The 20,763-nt window shown below is 38.5% G+C and overlaps 1 protein-coding gene across 3 annotated transcripts in view; it reads left to right on the forward strand.

Moving 5' to 3' along the window:
- The window catches only part of ARNTL (aryl hydrocarbon receptor nuclear translocator like), a 91,737-nt gene that overhangs the window by 54,458 nt on the left and 16,516 nt on the right, over positions 1-20,763 (forward strand). For all 3 annotated transcript variants that reach the window (XM_036763047.1, XM_036763049.1, XM_036763048.1), the window contains 4 exons: positions 1,497-1,654; positions 5,432-5,511; positions 16,396-16,488; positions 18,892-19,009. In XM_036763047.1, the coding sequence (XP_036618942.1) occupies positions 1,497-1,654; positions 5,432-5,511; positions 16,396-16,488; positions 18,892-19,009 (449 nt within the window). The remainder of the gene's footprint in view (positions 1-1,496; positions 1,655-5,431; positions 5,512-16,395; positions 16,489-18,891; positions 19,010-20,763) is intronic.

Below are 20,763 nucleotides of genomic sequence, written 5' to 3' on the forward strand. Positions count from 1 at the left end.
TGCTTTGCTGTTGTAATGAGGCCAAATGGCATGCCTCTTACCCATGCACACCATTCAAAGCTGACTACAGATGTTTCCTGAAGTCAGTTATCTCTGCCCTGCCCATTGTTTTTAATAGGGGATTTTTTTTTCTATTTCTTCATGCCATGAATACAGACACTTAGGCTGTGTCCTAGCAAACAGGATGTGAAGCTGTGAAATTTGTTTGAACTGTGTCACCAGGGATTTTCCTTACATTGTGTAAGTGGCAGAACTGGTGCTTCTGGTCCCTCCCGTATGGATCTTCTGTCTAGATCAGCAGAGCACGTTTTGATTCTGGTTCTGTTTGCTCTCCACATACAGACCCAGCCTTAGTCTCTGTTTGAGAACAGTTATAGAAGGATGGTGATCACCTCTCAGGGAGATAGTGTCTGCTAGCAAAGGAGATATGACCTGGAAAGGTAATGTTAGCGTTTATGGTGTTATGGCTTAGGAAAAAGTTTCTTCCGTGGCACTGAGTGATTGGCATGTAGGTCATCCTGAAGGACAGTGACTTTTTTAAAAATAAAGCCCTAGGTCAGGTAGACAGTCCATTTGCGTTCTACAGGGTGGGGGTTGGGGAGCGGGGGGGTACAGCAGTTGATGAGAGGATGTGAGGGTTATTAAACAGTGAGTCATTGAATGAGTCATTGACAGACTATTTTTTAACTAGAAAGGTACCTGAAATATACTTCCTAAAGAAAAACAGTGAGATCTTTTTAAAACTCAAAGGTTGGTTAACTGTGGAACAGATCCCCAATTAATAACCACTGTAAGGGTGGGAGTGCTTTTCTTTCTTTTCTTTTTCTTTTTTTAAAGAAGGACAGAAAGTAGGAAAGTGAAAACAGAGTGGGAAATATTCATATTACCATATTAGTTTGAATGTAGGCCATACTCTAAAATGAGATCTCTTTTAAAGGAAAAAATACATGTACTTAGTATAATGTTCTGGATCAGTATATGTGAAAAGGAATTACATTTTCAAGGAAGTAAAAGCTTTGTTTCTCTCTCTTGAGATTTGTTTCCCTATAATAATGAAATGCCAATTGGATATTCATCATAGCCAGCAGTTTGAGATTTTACTTTGGGGAGAATAGGAGAACCTATTGTACTAAAAGTATAATTATAAACTAAACCTCAGATGAAAGTATAGTTTATATATGTACCAAATGAATAAGGTAAACTTAAAAGAGATGACTCTTGTAATGTTCCAGCTAACTCTAGGACTAAGTAAAATCAGATAATTACAGTATTATTAAGGTTTTACTAAGGTAGTAGTGAGCCAAGAAATATGTATGTAAGGCATTTTGCAAATCTTAAGTGCTATATAAATGTGAGCTATTACTATTATATTCAAACCCAGTTTTGAACATTGTGTAAATTCTAAATTTGACATGTCACGTGAACATTTAAAGGAGATACATTTCTATTTTTGACCATCTTGTTCTGTGAATAATCATTTTTATGTTATTGCTTAGGGAAGCTCACAGTCAAATTGAGAAAAGGCGCCGAGATAAAATGAACAGTTTTATTGATGAACTAGCTTCTTTGGTACCGACATGCAATGCAATGTCCAGAAAGTTGGATAAACTTACTGTATTAAGAATGGCTGTTCAACATATGAAAACGTTACGAGGTGAGTCATTTATGTCCAGGAATTTGTGTTTTGTTTTCTTCTGTACCCTAAATAGCATATTTTCCCATACATATCTAGAATGTTCCAAAGTACCTAAGCAAATATTATCAGTTGCAGATTTTCATCCCTTAAAAAATGTGCTGCCATTTTATCAATGAATGGGATACCAAATGGTCAGTTTCTGCAACTGTGTATTAAGGACATACACAATACATTATAGTGGAAAGAATGTTGGTCTTGGAGTCAAAAGACCTGGGATCAAATCCGGTCCAACTTCTATTGAGTTGTAGAAACAGCACTAGAATTTAAGCTAGAAGACCTGGTTTTATGGCCCAGAACCATCATTCTATTTGCCTATGACTAAGGCAAATTGCTTTGGCACCTCTGAGCCTTTTTTTTTCATCTGTAAAAATGAAGATAATAATACTTGCAGGGTTTTTGTCTGGAACAAACAAGAAGACCTTTGTGACTATTAATAACTATAAATATCACCTATTTAGCCACAATACATTTGTAATTTTGATAACTACAAAGGGGAACAAAAACGTCCCATCCCTCAAGAAGCTCACGGTTTAATGGGGCACTTGAGAAAACAAATAGGCAAAGAGCCTAGAGGAGAGCCAGCAAAGTCAGAGGATCCTGAAAGAATTTAGAGATAATATCAAAAGGAAGACAGCACACTGACGAAAGGTGAAGCAGAGTTGCTGGCATTTCTGATTTGATCTGTTCTCATCAGTGACTACAGTGGAACTACCACTTTGGATTCTGCCACCCCTGGTACTATATAAGGAAAGGGTGGTGGCATCTACAAAGGCAGGAAGAGTACATTAGTCTGACATCCATGCAAAGGGAAATCTATGCAGGAGACTACCGACAGAATAAGGGCATTGATTTTCATTACGTACCCAAGAGGACAAGATACTAAGAGAATGGAACGTTATAGAGATTGCTTTTCTAAGAAATGGATGACCAAGAAGGTGCAATTAGGAACTTCTATCTAAATAGCTCTTCTTTTATGAGAATGGTTTCTGTACATGTATGGAGCATCCTTGTTGAGTACAGGTGATAAAAACACAGGCCTTCAAAGGGTCATTTTTTAAAAATTTAGTGCATCTTTATAGTCATGCAATTCAGAGATTTAGACGTTCTGTCTGTGTCTATTCGTTTAATAAAAGCATTTGACTTGACAGAAGAAGATGTTGCTTTTGTAGTTCTTAAGGTTCTCTCACACATATTAAAACAGTTTTGAAATCTGACAGATGCATGTCCAAAAATGACTTTGTTCAGTGACTGAGTAATAATATCCAGTTAGGTATAAAATAGAGACACTTGTTTGTCTTTGGTATTACAGTGTCAGGGAAGATGTTTTGCACAAAGTGTAAACGGAAGGATTCCCTATTAACAACTAGTGAAGTTCTCCAGATCCACATTCATAGATGTCATGATACTAATTGCATACAGCTTTGGAACACTATAGGCCTCTACAGTGAAATGATATAATTACTTTAAAGACATTGATTTAATCATCCACACAGGAAAAACAAAGTGGATGAAGAATATATTATTCAGATTGTGACTTGCAATAGGATAGATATTTCCTTATGTGTATGTGTTCATTTAACTTTTTTTTTCCTAACTAGTCTTCAAATACCAGAGGATATGTATATATATATACACACACACAGACACAAATATACTGATGGATTGAGTACTCACATTAATAAGATCATTAGAAGATACAGCTGATGTCATATCCTACATGTATGTCCATGTGGATTACTCCACAGATAGATTGTAAGAATCAGAAATGTAATGTACATAGTGACAGATAAGGAAGCTTCAAATTTTTAGGAGAAAATTAATTAGAATTCTGATGAAGAATGAGTCTTCATCTTATAGTGCCTCTTGCATTTTATTTTATTAAGAATGGGCACTGATGATATTATCTTCTTCCTAGAATTTTCTCCATATAATGCCTTTATAAGAGAAGTCATCTTTTCTTTTTTTTTTTTTTTTGGAGGCCACCAGGGTTAAATGACTTTCCCAGGATCACAAAACTAGTAAGTGTCTGAGGCCAGATTTGAACTCAGGCCCTCCTGACTCCAGGTCTTGTGCTCTATCCATTGCACCACCTAGCTGCTCCTCTTTTTTTTAACTAATTATGAGAAGGATGAAGAAGCAGAGAGGGAAAGTGGAAATGATGTATCCAAACCAAAGGAGAAACCTCTACTGCAATATTTAAGTCTAGACTAAGTCTTAGTCTGGCTCTTACCTTAACCAGTCTTTAAATATAGGAGTAAATTGAAAGGCAGGTACTGAGGTGTAGACATATGGTTGCAAAGATGTATATTTTAAACTCACAAACACATAAAATTTTCATCTAGTCCAGCCTTCTCATTTTGCAAAAAAAAAAAAAATGTTGAGGCCCAGACAGCGATCGATAGGATCATTATTTATGGAAGAAATCATAGAAATCATCTAGTCCGACCCTCCTCATTTTATAGATGAGGAAACTGAACTCCAGAGAGGTTAAGTTACTTGCTCAATGTCACACAGATTACAGGGGTCAGGCACAGACTCTGTGACAGAGCTGATAGAAATGGGCCTGGAACCCGGTCACTTGGCTTCTAGTCCAGCATTGTCTCCAGGCCACCAAATGGCTGCTCAGCAGATATTAGAAACACAGACCTAAAGTCTTTTTTTTTTTTTGCTAGTAGTTGAAAAGGAACTAATGTATTCTATTCTACTTTGATGTCGATGTTTTAAATTTGATAGAAGATTGTGTAATGGGGGAAAAGATGTGGGAGGAATTTTTAGAAATGAATTCTCAACAAGTGAGAAAGAAAAGAGTGGAAAGCCTGAAATTGTGTTGCACAGATGTGGATCAATACACTATTCTTCATTAATTGATAATGCAAGTCTTAAATTCAATTATATATACTGCCTTCCCTTCCATAATTTATATTGGTTCAATCACACTTTTCCTTTTCAGTATTTATTCCATTAACCAGGCAGTAATTCAGGGTCACCTAATAGTAATGGTGATAATACCTTACCTTTTTTTCTTTTCTTTGTTATAAACTGCTGACTTATTCCTCCTGAAAGAGTTTAGAAGTGGCAATGTCTGGAGACAGAAGTCCTGACTTTTCTCAGGCACTTGCTGGCTATTGCATTTACCAGGAAATATATCACTCTGCATTGCCTGCTACATTCTCTTCATTTAACTTCTATAAAGAGGGACCACCTCTAAGAAGCTTCAAGCAGTGTCCCTATTTAAGGCCATGACTGGTATATTATATCTTCCAGGAAAAGTCAGAGTGATTTACTGAAGAACTATTTGCTTTTCTACCAAAAAAAAAAAAAAGCCAGACTCTTTTGAGGTTTGGCTGACCAAAAAAAAAACCCAAAACCAAACCTAATCTCAGCCAGCCTGCTTCAAGAATCAATTGAATGACTAAGAAGTAGAAAAGTTCTAACTTTCCATAATTATTTCTCAGTTTTCATTTTAATGAGAGAAGCACTTTTCTCCCCCCTCCCCAAGGTCCCAGAGCACAACAGTATTCACTGTTAAATGAATTATCTGATATTTTCCAAGACCAAATTTAGCCCAATTAGAGCAGAAGAGAAATGCTTACAATTTCAATTCCCTTTGTGGGCACGGCCATTTCCAGAAGGTTTAAATAGGAATCTTTTTAAGCTAGCTAGACATTAGTACAGTTTCTCTGTGTATTTTTTTTAAGAATATGAACTGTTTGGTTTTTTTTTTTCCCTTCTAAGGTGCCACCAACCCGTATACAGAAGCAAACTACAAACCTACTTTTCTCTCAGATGATGAGCTAAAACATCTCATTCTCAGGGTATGTTGGGATTGTTTCTTACCCTTTCCACATCCACCCCCCCAAATCAATGAATTATTTACCTTTATAAACTTCTGGAACATGACTATGTATAAAATTGATCTTCAGGAGACCATAATGAACTGATTTAGTATTGAATCAAGTTTCTTTTCATGACCTTCAGTGTCATCCTGTCCTTCTATCCTAAGACTTTATTAGAAATTATTATTACTAGTCATAAGATGCTAGCTTTTAGAGCTGGAATTAGTCATTGACAAGTCATTTGTGTGTGTGATTTTCCCAAAGGAGGACAAAGAATTTTCAAAAGTTTTTTTTTAATCACTCAACACTTGTATTTTTTTTAAATGTTTAATTTTGGTCAAGTCATAAAGTAATGGTAATAAAGCAAAATTTATATGAGTTTATAATGATTGATCCATGTTAGGGGGTAGAGATTGATATAGGAGAAAGCTGGGGATTTTAATAAATATCATTTTTTTTTGCTTCTTATCTGGGTAACAGTAAAAACAAATGTAACAAAGCTTCTGTAAGTGACTATTTTTCCTATTTACCTTTTGGCATAGTCATTATAATATTTGAGAAGAATTGTACTATTTCAGGATGATGAGAATATAACCTGGGAGTGAAAAAGACAGAAAAGAACTAGATTTAAAAAAAGCCTCACACAAACTTAAACTGAAATATTCATTCCTCAAAACATCCAGAGCCTTACCCCGTAGGAGGGATAACCCCATAGAACCTCAGCCAGCTTCCATGGGGCACAACTTGAAGCAGAGCACCCCTTAAATCAATTTGTCTTCTGTATCTTGAAGAGTTCTCCATCTTCAGGCCCTAGACTCTTCCTTGAATAGCATGATCTGTACATGATCCAGCCTCACCAGCTCCTGCTCTTGGCCAGCCCACTGATGGGCCAGATTTACTGCTGCTTGCCCTCCTCCTTGCTTTGCTTTTCCTACCCAGCTCCCTCCCACAAGGCCCTGTCTCAGGCTCACCACCTTCTTATGTTAGTAGCCAGGCATTGTCTTTTTGGGCCCCCAAAGTGGCTGGTTCCAACTACGATTCCTCTTAGGAAGTGAGCTCCTTGAGGGCAGGAGCTGTTTTGTTTTTGTCTTTTAGTCCTAGCACCTGGTACAGCCCTTTGCACATAGGGGCTTACCATGTGTTTAAATTGGGTTAGTCTGAAATCTATCTCTGCGAAGGGGCTCCAAGTCCCAGTTGTTATTATGGCAGATAAAGTGTTCTTCCATATGACAGCTAGTGGAGCTACAACCTCTGCTTACTCAGGGGCAGACCTATCTGTGTGTCTGTATTTATAAAAGCCCCGATGAAGAGCTCAAAGCCTTGCTTTATAGTTTAGTTACACTGTTGTACTGTTCAGTTACGCTGTGAAGCAGTGGCTGTCTTCTGGATCGTTCCCTCTCCTGCTGAACAGGTCTCTAAAACTTGAGACTCCCAAGTCTGAGATTGTGAGCTTCATAAAGGCAGGGACAGTGTCATGTTTATCCTTGCTTTGCTTAGTGAAGCACCGTGATTCATACCTAGTAGACACTGACATGGTTGCATGAATCAGGAAGTGAATGAACAAGTGTACAGCCAGTGATCATCAGCTTTTCTCCACTCGTAACCTAACCTACACAGCAATTACCATATTTCCCCCAGCCCTGCAGAGACAGACAAACATATTCAGCCCAGCAGAAAACATGTGACCTCAGAAGGTTGCAAAACATACATCCTCACAACAGGAGGGCAGGCAGGGTTGGTCATCTGAAGACCTGTGTTTCTGCTGAGAACACATTCGCAGCCTCAATCCTTTTATTATTGAGTAAAAACACTTTTCCCTCTGCTAAAGTAGGAGCCCCTTGCTGGCACTTTTATGAGTACAGCTGCACAGGATTGTTACCAGATGGATGGAAGAGGTGGCTCCATTGAATTGGCTGCATCTTTGAAAAGGGAACAATTTGTTTACCTGCCAATAGCACATGGGCCTTTTAGACCTTGAATATTTATCCTCTTGCTCTGGCAGGGGCAGGTTTTCAGGACCATAGACAGTGTTTGGTTGCTTTCAAGCTTTCTAACTACTACCACGGTTAACAGTAATTTTCCTCTTTAGAATTCCTTCAGCACTTGAATCTATACCTTGCAATTTAATGCTTACTTACACATAGTCCTAGAATGTTCATTGTTAACACAGTCAGATACTGTCAGTGCTGGATGTGGGACCCTACAGGCTTTCATTCGACATATGAAGAACCGAGGTCTGGAAAGGGCAAGTAATCTGCCCAAGGTCACACATAGCTTTCAAATAGTAAAGCTAAGATTAGAACTCTACATCTCCGGAAAGCTAGGTGTCGCAGTGAGTAGAGCACCGGCCCTGGAGTCAGGAGGACCTGAGTTCAAATCCGGCCTCAGACACTTGACACACTTACTTAGCTGTGTGACCCTGGGCAAGTCACTTAACCCCAATTGCCCTGCCTTCTCCCCTCCAAAAATAAAAAAATAAATAAAAGGTTGTTCTTTTAAAAAAAAAAAGAAACTCCACATCTCTTTACCTTTAGTGATCCATGTTTGGGACTACCAACTAGAGGAGATATTAAATATTAAAATTGTGTGATCTATATGCAAAATGTAGAAAATTTTAAAAATCAGATGAGCATTTGAATATTTTAGTGCTATTAAGGAATGATGCTTACTGTGCATGAATTTTAAGTCAATGACCTTTATGAAATACACACACGTGTGTGTGTGTGTGTGTGTGTGTATACACGTATTATACATATGGAGAGAGAGAGAGGGAAACAGAGAGAGAGAGAGAGAAACAAAGAGAGAAACAGAGAGCTTTGGTTAATCGTGGAGCATCTATTAAGTACCTACTAGGAAAGAAAACAATCATTTGTTAAGTGCCTACCATGTTCAAGGCATTGTGCTAAGCACTATACAGGTAGTGCTAACTATCCTCACGGTAACCCTATAAGGCAGGTGCTGCTAGGATCCCCCATTTTTTTTATAGTTCAGGAAACTGAGGCAAACAGAGATTATAAGTAACTTCCTCAGGGTCACACAACTTCTTAAGTGTCTGAGGTCAGGTTTAAACTTAGATCTTCTGAGTCCAGGCCCACTGCGCCATCTAGCTGCCTATGTGCCAGACACTTGGAAAAGATTTTGTCGCAAAGATATTTTCATTATAAATGGGACTTGCCCTATTTATGTAATCATTATCCTGTAGATCCAGTAACACATTATTGCTTCATGAAGAACTTGGTGAAGTTCCATTTGCTAATCTATATAGGATTATGGGACATGGGAAATGTTTTGTTGTGATAGAATTTTGTTCAAAACAGTACAATATTAGATATCCTATTCCTGGGCCACAGGATATGGAGATGGAACATGAAAAGTAATCAAGTCTCTTTTTGGTGAATTAGCAGATGGGGTGGAGAAAGTTGGGGAACAAGCATTTATTAAGCGCCTACTCTGTGCCAGGCATTGAAGTGCTTTACAAATATTACTTCATTTGATCCTCCAAACACCCCTTCAAGGGTTGGTGCTGATTTTATCCCTATTTCTTTTTTTTAATTTTATCCTTATTTCACAGTTGAGGAAACTGAGGCAGAGGCCAAATGACTTGCCCAAGGTCACACAGCTAGTCAGTGTCTGAGGCAAGGTTTGAATGAGTCTTCTTGACTCACTTGCTTGGTGCACTATGGTGCCCCCAGCTACCTCAGGGGACAATGCTTTGGTCTTAGTGGGGAAGAAGGGAGATGCCCCCCTCCCCCATCCTGCTTCTGCCATTTTCCCCTTGCCTTCCACTTTGTGGCAATGCTAGTTTGGAAACAGAGAGAAATTGTTAGGTTGTTTTTTTTTTTCTTTTTCTCTTGGTGAAACACCAGGGAGTGGTGAATTGGGGCTTGTCAAGTAGGAAAGATCCTAAGTCAGTCAGTAATTATTTAGCAGCTACATGGGCCAGGCATTATGCTGAATTCTTAGGGGCATGAGCATGGAAATGAAGCAATTCCTTCCTTCAAGGAAGTTTCCTCCAGTAGAGGAGACCACGCATATGTACATAAGTACATAGAGAATACATACACAATAAATCCAAGGTAGTTTGTGAGGGGGGAGGCACTAGCAGCTGAGGGAGCAGACATCCAGAAAAGCTTCACATAGAAGATGCCCCAAGCTGAACAGCCGAGCACTTACTGATACTAGAGAGTTAACATGGCCAAGACAGGAAGTCGATTCATCGGAGCCCGATCATCAAAGCCCTGTTATAACGGGCCATCTGCTAGGATTATGAAATAGGTGTGTTTGACCTGTAGTCAGTGTTTGACAAATGTTTGTTGAGTTTAATTCTGTAGCCTTCATTATGACAGGTTGATGTAGTAATCAGAATGCGGAATTTGGAGGCAGGGGGCAATTGGGTACAAACCCTGCCTCTAACACTGTTGTTATGTCCATGGGCAAGTGACCAAGTCTCTCTGGGCTTCACTTTGCCCATCTGTAAAATGAAGATAGTAATACCTGTAGCACCTACTTCAGAGAGAGTTAGGAGGGTCGACTGATTGTGTGTGTGTGTGTATAGAAACACACACACATATGTACTTATTGATAAACATTTTGTACATCTTGAAGGACTGTATAAATGTCACTTATTATGTTAGTAGAATAAATAATAATAAGAAAGAAAGAAAGAAAGAATGTTTAACCTGAAGTAAGAGAAGGTAAAAAGAACAAGTGATAGTTATTGTAGAATATTTTATAAAAGTTGGAGGTTGTGCTTAGAGACCACTGTTCTACTTTATCTTCCCACTGCTGCATCTTTTACTGGAAGCCTTCCCCAACCACTGTTAGTTATTTCTTAACTTAGTTTGCTTTGTATGTGCTTGTTTGTATGTTGTCTTCTCAATTAGACTGTAAGCTCCTTGAGGGTAGGGTGCCTGGTACATAGAAGATACTTAATAAATGTTGACTGATTGATTTCTCCTCTTTCCTCAAAGCCCCCATGGCATTTTCTGATCCATCCTATACACTGCTGCCAAAAGTAATTTTTCTTAAGTGCAGATCTGATCATATGATTCCAATATTCAACCAACTCCTAGGGCTTCCTGTTGCCACTAGGATAGTTTAGCTTTTACAGTCCTACACAATTCAACATTCACCTATCTGTCCAGCTTCATTGGACATCCACCCCCCCCCACCCCAGCCTTCTCCAGACTAGCCAAACTTGTGTCCCTCCTCTCTGTTCCTTACACACAAGGCCCATCTACCATCTCCACTCCTCTCCCTTGGCTGTCTTATGCCTGGAATGCTCTCTTTCCTTATCTCTGCCTCAGAGTCCCTCTCTTCCTTTAAGATGCATCTCAAGCACCATCTTCATGAAGCCTTTCCTGATCCCCTCAACTGTTAGTGTCCTTTCGCACTTTGAATTTAACATCTTTCTTCTTATAGATGGGATGTACTTACTTTATATTTATGTTATATAGTTTTCATATATGCTTGTCATCTCCTTTATTAGAATGTAGATTCCTTGCCAGTAGGGATTATTTCATTTTTGTTCTCATATCCTCGGTGCCTGGCACATAGTAAGTGGTTAATAAATATTTGTTGACTGATTGTTTCAATGGAAATAGTAATCTACTGATTCCTGGGAACTTACCAACTATCTTACCCCCAGGCTTCAAGAAATTTCCATTTGGTCTCCATATGCAGAGCTGAGCTATACAGTTACCTGAAATCGAGCCTTATAGTCAATTAAAACCCCAAGGCCTTTTCCACTTGGACTGCTACCAAGTCAAGCCTCTCACATCCCATACCCGTGCAGTGTTTTTAAACATATTAGTATATTATTTTACATGTACACCTTAGCAATGACTTATTTCTACCCATGGTTCTAGCCCAAGGGTAGGGAACCTGTGGCCTCAAGGCCACATGTGGCCCTCTAGGTCCTCAAGGGTGGCCCTTTGACTGAATCCAAACTTCAGAGGACCTAGAGGGCCACATGTGTCCTCAAGGCCGCAGGTTCCCCACCCCTTCTCTAGCCTATCAAAAGCTGATTCTGAGTTTTCATTCTGTCATCCCACCATCCACCCCTCTGTGATCTGCCAGTTTGATTAGGGCAATGCACAGCCCTGTGAACAGAGGCCTTCATCCAGGTGGGCATTGATTCATTACTTACAAATCTTTGGGTATGATTACCTAGCTATATGCTGTGGCTGTACATGATAGCCCACATTTCTCCATCAAAATACATTAACTCTTTTATCAAAATACATTAGCTCTTTAGTAATCACTTGTTATACTACTCTCCTGACTTCATCAATAAAGGAAATTAGATATATCCTTCCTTCTTCTGGTACCTTTCCTCTTCTCCGTGATTTTTTGAAGATTATTGACAATAGCCCTGTACGTCTTTTATTTAGATTTTTTTGAAACAAGGAATATGGATGCTGTGTCATATTACAGGTCTTTTTTGCATCCATGGATAGGATTATGTTAGTTCTTTTTTGTTTATTGGAATTATTCATATTGATTGTGTTCCTAATATTGAGACATTCTTGTATTCCTGATATGATTTCTTTGATTATAGTCATTGCCTTTAAAAATGTATTGCTACACTCTATTGCTGACTATTTCTTATTAAATATTTTTGCATTTACATTTATTAGTGAGATTGCTCTTTTTTAGTGAGATTTTCTTTTTTTCTTTTTTCTTTTTTCTTGTATTTATCGTATTGCCTCAGGCAACTTTTAGTTGGTATCTGGGTAGATCGAGGGAGTTCTCACACTGATAGAATTGCAGATCCTTAATATACTGATATATTTACTAAGTAAATATTAGAATCAAGACCACATGAATTTCATAAAAAGGACTGAGTAGCAGGCCATCCTTTTAGCTCTCTAGAGATTGTTTATCTAGTGTGGCAGTTCTTTGAAGGGTTGGAGAAATTCACCCATAAACTTTTCTGGAATATGTGTAAAGTCGTTAAAGAAGATTACTTAAGATTTCTTCCTCTGAAATTGGTCTAAGCTGTTTCTTGTCATGTCCTTTTTTTGGTAATTTGTAGTTTTTCAGATGGTCTTCTATTTCAATAAAGTTCTCCATGTAGCTTGTATATAATATTCCCTGAAGGCTTTCTAAATTTCTTTTGTTCATCTTGTGATTTCTTTTTTCCCACTTCTATTTTCTTTCTCCTTTTTTATTGAAATTAGTTAATGATTCATCAGTTTTATTGGTTGTATTTTTTAAATTCAACTCTTGAATTAATTAATTAATTGAATTCAGTTCAATTAATTTAATAGAATTTTTCCATTTTCTAATCTTTTGCTTTTAGTCTCTTTGTCTGCTTCCCTTTGTACTACTATTACTTAGTTCTTTTTCAAATTTCTTTAGGACCAACTTAATTTAGTTTCTCTTTTTTCCTCATTAATGTTGGATGCATCCCACAGGTTATGATAATTAGGATAATAGGGTTATCGTTATCATTAAAGTACAGCTATTAAAGCTTAAAACTACTAAAACTTTTGGGACACCCTATATTCTGTTAACATTTAAAAATATCTTCTCTAATCCCATAATTGTATAATTGTTTCCAACTTTACATTTTTTACTGTACGTGATTCAGCAAGCATTTATTAAGAGTCTGCTGTGTGCTAAGCCTGGCAATAATAGACAAAAATGAAATAGCCCCTGCCCTCAAGAATCTTATAGTCAAGAGTGGGGATATGTTGGAGAGGACACAGCAGGTACATACATAAGTAAATATAAAGCCATTTGGGGCAGGGTGGAAAAGCACTGACATTTGGGAGATGGTTACCAGTAGGAATTGAGCTAGGCCTTAAATGGTTGAGGATTAGAGCCACCTCACCTTGGGGACAGCTTTTTTCATGCAACATGCATCTATTAGGTATGTACTATGTGTCAGACACTGGCCTGAATGCTAGGGCTATTATCACTTATTTCTAGTTTTATCACATGATAATTTGCTAGCAGGATCTAAACCTAGGGCTTAATAACTCCAAGGCTGGCTCTGATGGCAGATGCTACATGAAACTTTTGTAGCCTCTCCTTTGCGATGTTCTCCTCTTAGCTGGTTATTTCTTGTCACATTAAAAAAAAAAGCTGACCATTTAAAAAAAATACTTCGTCACAAATTTTTACATTTTCCCTATTATATATAATAGAAAATATCTATTAAAATTCTAACTTATTTGTATTTTTGAAACTTATATATCTTGCTTTGTAGTCTTAACTATAGATGATGACAGGCTGCTAGGCACGATAAAAGGTAAGGGGGGAGGGGAGGAGAATTTAGCTAAATCAATCCCTAACATTAAGGACTTTATCGACTAGTATAAGAATAGGGAAAAGACACTAGATTGTCTTTGTTTTAAAGGAGGATTCATTTGGAGGTAGGATGGCAAAGGCAGGGATATACATATATATATATATTATATATATATATATATATATATATATATATATATATATATATATAATATATATATATATAGTGAAATTACTGTGTTGTAGAATATAATTTATAAAACTTGAATTCCTGCCCATCTCTTTTCATTTGTGTTAAACAGATAAAGAGGGAATATGAATCTAATTTCTTTGATGTGTTTCTTATCCAGTTCATTTTTCATATTTCTTCTGCCTCTTTTGGACCTAACTTAATGTAGAACTTATTAGTTTTAGTTTACTAATAATAGAACTTTTGGTTTTAGTCTTTAAAATTATGTTAATAGCAGATTTTTTAAAAAATCAAATTGGATTGGTTTTTTAGCAGTTCATTGCCAGTTGGATTAGTTTTGTTCTTTCCCTTTGATTCTATGGATTTTGTTGTTGTTTAATGTATTATGAGGAAGAGGACCCATGTGGTCACCATGGTATAATGGAAAAAGTCCTGGCCTTGGGGTCAGGAGACCTTGATCCACTTCTGATTACACTGCTTACCAGCTGTGTGATCCTGGGGAAGATGTTCCTTCATCTGAAAAATGAGGATGTTGAATTACATGACCTTTAAGGCTCTTTTAAGTTCTAACAGCCTATGATTGGAAGACTCCTTTTTTCTCCTTGACTTTTCACAGGTCACTGAGAGTTCCTCTGAAGTCACCTCTGACTTTAAGTGACTTGAAGTTGAAGTGCCCTTGGGTGTACTTTATCTGAGCTTGGGGACAAACTCAGTGAGGCCGACTGTGTGCTTGCCATCTCCTCACCTCATCTTGAGGTGAAGCTCCTTATTAGCCATTTTTTGTTCCATCCTTCCCAGTGCAAAGAATATTCTTCTTGGTAGGGAAAAACAGAAGAAAGAGAGAAGTCGAGTAGTTCTGCTTCCTCTCTGTTGTCTAGTATCATACTCTTCTTTGATTCTCCTTTTTTCTCTAATATAGTTATGCCAGCTGAGCAAAAACAGTGGTGGGCCCAATCAAGCTAGAAAGGCCTCAAATGTAGGTCTAGCTAAAGACTTGGTGTGATTTTTTTTTTTTGGCCTGAAGACCAGGCTAGATCAGTTAGATCAGAAGCTTATCACAAGGTTGGCCAGAGAGTGATTAATTCTTTGACTCTAACAGCTCATGACGACCCTCTACTAAAGTGGTAAAAAAAAATCTTTATAAGTGAAAGAACCACACACCCCAGACGACTCCTCGATCCTTGAAGTACCAAAGGGTCTGCTTTGAGTAGAATGTTCTTGCCAATAGGTACTTGGTCAGTTGACGTCCCTTCACTAACAACCATATGATCCCATTCTGCCAAATCATTGCTTTCTCCTTCTGGTGAGATGGTCTTTAGTTTACCTCCACTATAATCGGACTTCTTTTCACCCTCCATCAATACAAACACATGTGCTCTCTCTCCACATGCTTCCCACCACCATTCATGTATCTCCTCCCATATGTGCAGTATCGCTCCCCTGCCCCTTTTCATTACTCTGCTCTTTGGGGATGAGGCACACAGTTCATAATAAGTTAGACAAAAGTCACATCCCATCAGGTGCAGCTTTGTGATATCTGGAAAGTCAAATTTACCTTTCTGCTTTAAGACCTGTATTTTGTCTAGTTTATTATCCACACTATGCATTTGCAGATAAATATCCAAGGCTGCGAATTTTTTAGAAACGAGTACCTTTCTTGGATTTTGTCTCCTGAGATCAATATGCTTGTCCTCATCACCGGTATCCACCCCTTGCCATGCCTGCTACCTTGTGGTAGTGTCTGGAGTGCTGAATATTTATAGGTAGTTTAAAGCTCTCTTGATCAAGTCAGGCTCTATATACTCTCACCCTACAACCGCTGACATATAGTTGGTTGTATACCACCCATGAATTAATGGAATTCATTTCTTTTGCATACTGAGACATCTTGATTTGACCTATTTGGGTGGTTACTATTTTTGAATGATTAAATTGAAGGGGAATTCCTACTTGCTAGATAGACAAAGGCCCAGCTTGCCTCTTCCTGTCTCAGGGGGCAATGGGCATAGCATTCAATCAGGTGCAGGATTACTTACTCATGGTACAGAGTTCATGGGACTCAATGGAGAAAGCATGGCCTCTACCTTCCTTTATCTAATGGGAAAGTACTTTGAGTATGTAGCTTTAGACATGTAAGTTATTCTGTGTGTGTGTGTGTGTGTGTGTGTGTGTGTGTGTGTGTGTGTGTGTGTGTAGGGAACTTGAAAAATAAAATTGGAGAGAGAGAACATGGGTATATTTGCCTTGGAAAGGGGGATTATGCCAGTTTCAGCTTTCTGTTCTCATGCATGTATAATTTCAGTGAAAATATTTGTTTTGAGATTTCTTATGAAATGAGTCCTTGATTCCATTTCAGAATTACTGAGAATCTTATTTTTGTGAATGTGCTAATTTGCTGATCCATTTTTCCTAATTAGGCAGCAGATGGATTTCTCTTTGTTGTCGGATGTGACAGAGGAAAGATACTATTTGTTTCGGAGTCTGTCTTTAAGATCCTCAACTATAGCCAGGTATTGTTCATATTCTTTTGATGATGAGCAACTTTCTAGCCTGCATAATGGTGGTGATGAGATACCCTACACAGTTCAGCTCTTTGCCACAATCATTGCAGTACACAAGCTGCATACAAAATGCTTTGACTTTTGCTAATATCTTCCCTCTGCAAATTCCAGCTTCTCTGAGGGTAAGTTAATTAAACCTGGGGATCTGTGAAAGTGCATTTTTCCATGGGAATGTGTGATTCTTCTCATTACTGAATCATTTCCTTTTTTACTACAATAAAATAAGCAGCTCAATTCCATGTTAGGGATAAGGAAGCATAAGGGGAAGAGGGAAAAAGGAGTATTGAATATGAAAGACACACATGCACACACATGCATGAACCAGCATGGCATTGGTGAATGAATGAGAAGAGCACAGGATACTGAGTGAGAGGACCCGGGGCCTGGCCCAGGGCTGCTTATTGCTACCTGGGTGACCTTGGGCAAATCTTTCAATCTCTCTGAACCTCAGTTTTCTTCTCTCTAAAAATGAAGGAGTTGATTGATATTCTCATGTTTGTTGGAATCCATATTAAAAAGGAAATTTATTTTAAAAGAAAGGTGACCTCTAATGTCCTGTTCATCTTTGAATGTGGTGATCCTTACCAGCTTTTCTTTATTGTAAGATTTTATATGCAGAAAATTGAGGAGTTATAATTTAAACCCTAGAAAATATTAATTCTTTGTATTTTATGGCATTTTTAACTTTTTGGAAGTGCTTTCACATGTAATATATCATTGCATCCTCAACAATAATTCCAAGAGAGGTAGAATTTATTATCATAACTTTCTTACCATAACAGTGTCCTAAGGAGAAAGACCTAGACCAAGAGAGATTATGTAACTTCCCTAATGTTATACAGGTAGTGAGTGGTTGAGCAAGGTCTTGTACCCAGGTCTTCTGACTTCTTGCCCTATGCTCTTAGAAGGGATCTGTGCAATCAGAAGGAAAAAAAATGGCAGAAATTGAAAGGAAGTGTATCTCCCAAGGAAGCTCCATTAAAGCCCTCCTCCAGTTCTTCACCTTGACATGGAAGTGACCTTAAACTTTTGAACCTGTGCTAGTGAACTCTAAGGTTTGGAAGGTCCCACCAAGCTGGAAGGCTTCAGGTACTAGCTCAGCGATGGACTGTGTATCTATGAAGAAAGAACTGGCCTGCTAGCTCAGAAAACCAATTGAAATCTTTTTAGTTGGGGCAGGGGTAGAGGTGGAAATGAGGGGTGGAGACCACAACTCATCAGGAATGGTTTTGATAAGCATTGGTAGAAGTACCTATGTCAGTGAAATCCAAGAGCTTTGGAAGTAAGTAGAATTAGTTGGAATTTGGGAGCAATGGCATTATACCCCCTCAGAGTAATGTAAACCATTTTCACAAGGATACCACCTTCCCATTCAGGATTCTTGTGATTCACTTTTTGATTCCTTCTGTCCCTCTCCTGCCCAGACTCCTCTGTGGTTTAAGAATCTCCGCCACCTGCTTCCCACCTTCCTTTCCAGCTTTACCCACAGTCCTGTCCTTCGCAGACTGCCTTCCAAGCCCAGCTGCACTCCTGGCTAGGCACTGAGCTCCAGACTCCATCTCCTTCATCATCTCTGCCTTTCACAGTGATTACCATAGTGACAGCTTGCATTTGCATGGCTCTTCAACATTTGCAAAGCATTTCCTTTGTAACAAACTTGGGGAGAAGATGGCTGGCACAGTTACTATTGTCCCCACTTTCGGGCAGAGAAACTGAGGTTTGGGGAGATGAAGTGATTTGCCTTTGATCAGATCACTAATCAATTTCGGGGCCTTCCAGCCCAGTTCTCCTCCCTCTGCGTCCGCTGTCACATGACCCGTCTGCTCCTCAGTGAAGCTCTGCATGATCTCCTTACTCGCTAACAAGATACTCACCCATGTAGATGCTGCATCTCTTAGTAGAATGGAGGCTTCTTGAGGACAGGGGCCGCCTTGGCTTTGTCTTTATCTCTTCAATGCCGAGAGCAGTGCCTTGCATATAGTAAGTGCTCAATAAATGTTTGTTGAATTGAATATAGCGGTAACTAAAAAGCACGTGGCATTTGCTCCTTATAACAACCCTGAGAGATTAAGTGGCATAAATACAATCTCCATTCGACAGATGAGAAAACTGCAATTTAGAGAGAGAGGGTGATTTTACCCCAAGTCACCCTGCTTGTAAATGATGGAGCCAAATCTGTGTCTGGGTTTTTCCCCACCGCTATTCCGAAGAGATTCTTAACTGGAAAGTTCAGGAAGTTCTCATGTTTAAACTTTATGACAAAATATACAGACTTAGTAACATTTATCTGATGTTTTCTATTCAAGGTGCTATCTATATTTAACACAAGTTTTTCGCTTTTCATTTCTACAGAATGATCTAATCGGTCAGAGTTTATTTGACTACCTACATCCTAAAGATATTGCCAAAGTTAAGGAACAACTGTCTTCTTCAGATACTGCTCCAAGAGAAAGACTAATAGATGCAAAAAGTGAGTAATACCATTTTGATTATTTTATTCTGTGTTCTCAGCAGTCTGTGTGTTCATTGGAGTGGGTAGTTCTCCATTGGAGCAGGTTGCAATCACTTTATGCCTTAGTAGAAAGGATGAGTTGGTGAAGCTGAAAAAATCCATCCCTTGGTAGGCAGCCAATGAGATGTAATGAACATCTCTGAGATTACATGGTCTGGTTCTTAGGAAGCATACATACAAGCCCATGCTTATCCCCTCAGCACCGTTCCAGATTGGTCTAGGGCCTTCCAGAGCGTGTGCTTCACTGGCACAGGCTATGAGAACCCAGGGTTGCTTCTAGGACATGATGAGGCACAAGAGGAGGAAGCTGTTGGAGGAAGACAAATAAAAGCTTGTAGTTAGCAAACCCTTACAAAAACAATTCTTCCCTGGGGTTACAGTAAGGCAGATGGTACAAGTATTTTTTTCCCATTTTAGAGACTAGGAAATGGATAATCAGAGAGTTTGAGTGACTTAGTCAGAGTACACAGTCACTAAGCCCTGATGCCAAGATGTGGCTGAGTCCAGGCTTTGGATTCAGAAGCGTTTAAGGCAGACTGTGCTGCCTGTCAAAGAATGACTCATTCCTCCTACACAAACCCCTTCTGTAGCAGAGTTAGATAAAGAAGTCATGTTCTTTATAAAATTCCTCCAAGTCCTTCAAACAGTCAGTATTTACTTTGATATTTCATTAGTTAATTGTGATGGTGGGCACACGGGAGGACAGTAAAGGCTATATTGAAAAATGTGGTTCAGACTGAAGAAAGGCTTCAGGAGTCTTATGGCTAGATAGTATATCCTCTTCATTTTGAGGGTTGGAAGCATGCATGGCTTCTTAAAAAATCGATGTCTTACTCCAAAAGACTCACGATGGAAAATGCTATCCATATCCAGAGAAAGAGCTTTGGAGTCTGAATGCAGATGGAAGAGAGCTGTTTGTTCTCCTTTTCTTTTCTTGTTTTGTTTTGTTTCTCTGTCGTGGTTCCTCCCATTCGTTCTAATTCTTCTTTACATCATGACCAATGTGAAAATGTTTGATATGAATGTATAAGTAAAGCCTATATCAGATTGCACAGTATCTTGGGGAGGGTGGAGGAGAGGGGGGGGGGAATTTAAAACTCAAAATCTTATGGAAATGAATGTTGAAAACTAAAAATAAATTAATTGTATTTTTTTAGAAAAAGAAAAAAATGGATGTCTTTGGTTTTAATATCACCTGTATTTCCCAAAGCATCTCTCCCCCTACCTCCCTCCACCTAGAGCCATCTCTCAAAACAAAGAATTTTAAAAAGAGAAAAAAATTAACTATCTTAAAAAAGAAATTGCTGGTGGACATGGGAGTCATTTTAGGATCTGCTGTCTGTGTGTTGTCACATCATCCACTGGTTTAAACAAAGGTTGAAATCAGTCTCAAATAGAAGAAAGAATATGAGAAGATGCTGGATATAATTTTATATCTGCTCCCATCTGATGTACTTAATATGCTACCTGCTCTGAAAAATGACTACCTATAAAATTATACATCATCTCTATTACCATTTCTCACTTCTGTTTAATCAGTGGAAAACAGTTATTCTAATGAAGAGGCCAAAAGAGTCTGGAAGCAGCCAGAGCCAAAAGCAGTTTAGACTACAGGTTCATTTTTAAAATATTGTGGATGGTAGATTATGAGCTGTGATACTTCAAACCACAGTTGAAGGGCAGATGAGCTGTCAGGGACTTTGGTATGAGGC

The sequence above is a fragment of the Trichosurus vulpecula genome, chromosome 6 (assembly GCF_011100635.1).
Source record: "Trichosurus vulpecula isolate mTriVul1 chromosome 6, mTriVul1.pri, whole genome shotgun sequence".
NCBI lineage: Eukaryota > Metazoa > Chordata > Mammalia > Diprotodontia > Phalangeridae > Trichosurus > Trichosurus vulpecula.